Source organism: Rhinolophus sinicus, chromosome 14 (assembly GCF_057876585.1).
Source record: "Rhinolophus sinicus isolate RSI-liver-muscle chromosome 14, RSI-T2T, whole genome shotgun sequence".
In the NCBI taxonomy this organism is placed as follows: Eukaryota; Metazoa; Chordata; class Mammalia; order Chiroptera; family Rhinolophidae; genus Rhinolophus; species Rhinolophus sinicus.
In genome coordinates this window covers 107,814,524-107,816,777 of record NC_142514.1, presented here as the reverse complement: position 1 = coordinate 107,816,777, position 2,254 = coordinate 107,814,524, and the positions used below count along the sequence as shown (strand labels likewise).

At 57.5% G+C, this 2,254-nt stretch overlaps 1 protein-coding gene across 1 annotated transcript; it reads right to left on the bottom strand.

Annotated features, from left to right (window-relative positions):
- Window positions 1-312: 312 nt before the first annotated feature.
- Window positions 313-1,805, bottom strand: LOC148755775 (putative POM121-like protein 1). Its single transcript, XM_088789855.1, has 2 exons — window positions 1,755-1,805; window positions 313-1,395 (listed from the first exon to the last, which is right to left on the bottom strand). Exons 1-2 carry the CDS (start codon window positions 1,803-1,805, stop codon window positions 652-654), a joined length of 795 nt encoding a protein of 264 aa, XP_088645981.1. The 3' UTR covers window positions 313-651.
- Window positions 1,806-2,254: the final 449 nt, after the last annotated feature.

The window sequence follows — 2,254 nt, the reverse complement described above, 5'->3', positions numbered from 1 at the left end:
AAACTTGTATACTCAGGGGACTTAAAGCTTCTATTCTGAGGGGACTTGAAACTTCTATGGTGTGGGCTGAAAACTGCTATTTTGAGGGGCCTTAAAACTTCTATAGTGAGGGGGCTTAAAAAGTTCTATAGTGAGGGGGCTTAAAAAGTTCTATAGTGAGGGGGCTTAAAAAGTTCTATAGTGAGGGGGCTTAAAACTTCTATACTAAGAGGGCTTTAAGCTTCTATACTAGGGGGCTGAAAACTTCTATGCTGAAAGGCCTTAAAACTTCTATAGTGAGGGGACTTAAAACTTCTATAGTGAGGGGACTTAAAACTTCTATACTGAGGGAACTTAAAACTTCTATTCTGAGGGGGTCTTAAAACTTCTAAATTGAGGGGACTGGAAAGTCATACAGTGAGGGGTTTAAAACTTGTATACTGAAGGGGCTTAAAACTTCCTTATTGAGGGGACTGGAAACTACTATAGTGAGGGGACTTAAAACTTCTATAGTTAGGGTGCTATCTCGTTTCAGGGCCTCTGGCTGGCAGAAGAGGGAGCCTGGTGGACTGTGCTTCCTGGGTGACAAAGATGCACAGAGGTAGCCCCTCCAGCAGAATCTGGGAGAGTCACTGGGCCTTAGCAGGCGTGCTTCCTCCTGTACTTCGCCACCTATGGATTCGTGCTGGGAGCTGCAAGGACAGCTGGTGCAGGACCGCTCCATACAGCACATATGGCACTGAGGTCTGGGATGGCCTCCGTCTCACCTCCCCGAAGTGCTCTGTGGATGCTCTGGAGTGCAGCTTGCTTCTCCGCATCTAGGTGTGCCGCTGTGACTCGGAAGCCCAGCTCAGGGGGTGTTGGCAGTCTCACAGGGTCCCCTCGCCTGCGCGGCAGAAGACAAGTCTTTCGTTTTCGAGGCCTGGAACCGTCACGTGTGGGTGAGCCGTCTGTCCGGGTTCGCCTCTGCCCCTTTGTTCCATCTGCCTCCTTTTCACGCTGGCACTTCTGGGAAAGGCCGGGAGCCGAGGAGGGAGAAGGACCCTCCTGGCTCACTTTTTTGGAGGATTTCTGGAATAGCCGAGCACGGGATGTGGCTGTGGCTGTACGTCTCTTCCTCTGCGCAGGCGGGAAACCTCGGGTGGAGCTGTATGAGCTCGTGATGGCATTTCTTCTGGGGCAGGAGATTAGCACGGAGGTCTGGGATTTCTTGTCGCCCTTGTCTTCTGAGACCTCCCTATGGGGGATTCTCTGCAGAAGCCCAGGCCTGGGAATGAGGCAAGAGACCGCCAGGGCCCTAAATGCAGACCGTGCTCGCCCACTGCCGTCGGGGTTCCTTCCCGTGTCTCCTGAGATCGTCGCCTGGAGGATTCTCCGCAGAGTCCCAGGCCTGGGCACGAAGACTGAGTGGCCTCCCTGGACCCCCAGGGGCCTGAAAGCAGACCGTGCTCGCCCAGTGCCGTCGGGGTTCCTTCCCGTGTCTCCTGAGATCATCGCCTGGAGGATTCTCCGCAGAGTCCCAGGCCTGGGCAAGAAGACTGAGTGGCCTCCCTGGACCCCCAGGGGCCTGAAAGCAGACCGTGCTCGCCCAGTGCCGTCGGGGTTCCTTCCCGTGTCTCCTGAGCTCGTCGCCTGGAGGATTCTCCGCAGAGTCCCAGGCCTGGGCACGAAGACTGAGTGGCCTCCCTGGACCCCCAGGGGCCTAAAAGCAGACCGTGCTCGCCCAGTGCCATCAGGGTTCCTTCCCTGATTGGCCACCGGAGACACTGAGCTACAGGCCATCTGTGCGTGCAGAGCCGACAGCACCGCTTCCCTCTGATGGCCATGCCTGCTGATTGAGATGAGGGACCCCAGAAAAGTGCGCAGCATTTGAGAGAGCATGGAACATCGCCGCCGAGATGCTGTGAGAAAGCACGAAGGCAAACTCCTCAGATACCTGCAGTTTGGCCTGCGAGAGAACGGAGGGGCACGGACCGCTGTGTGAGGATGGCGGGCCCAGTGAACGCGGTGGGCATGGCGAGCGCCGTGGTGCTGGCCCTCGGGTGCCCGGGGCGGGCGTGGGAGACAGATCCTGCCCTGATAACCGCCCATGGGTCACTTGGGTGAGGTCTGTCTTTGGCTCGACAGCAGGCTCCTAGCCAGCTCCTTCAGCTGTCAACAGGGCTGAAGGCGAAGTGCCCACCGTTGGGCCTGTTGCCGGGATGCAGTAGGGAACAATGGACGCGCGTGCCCGAGACCGCCAAAAGCGCGCGGGGGCGCGCCAGCGCGCGCACGC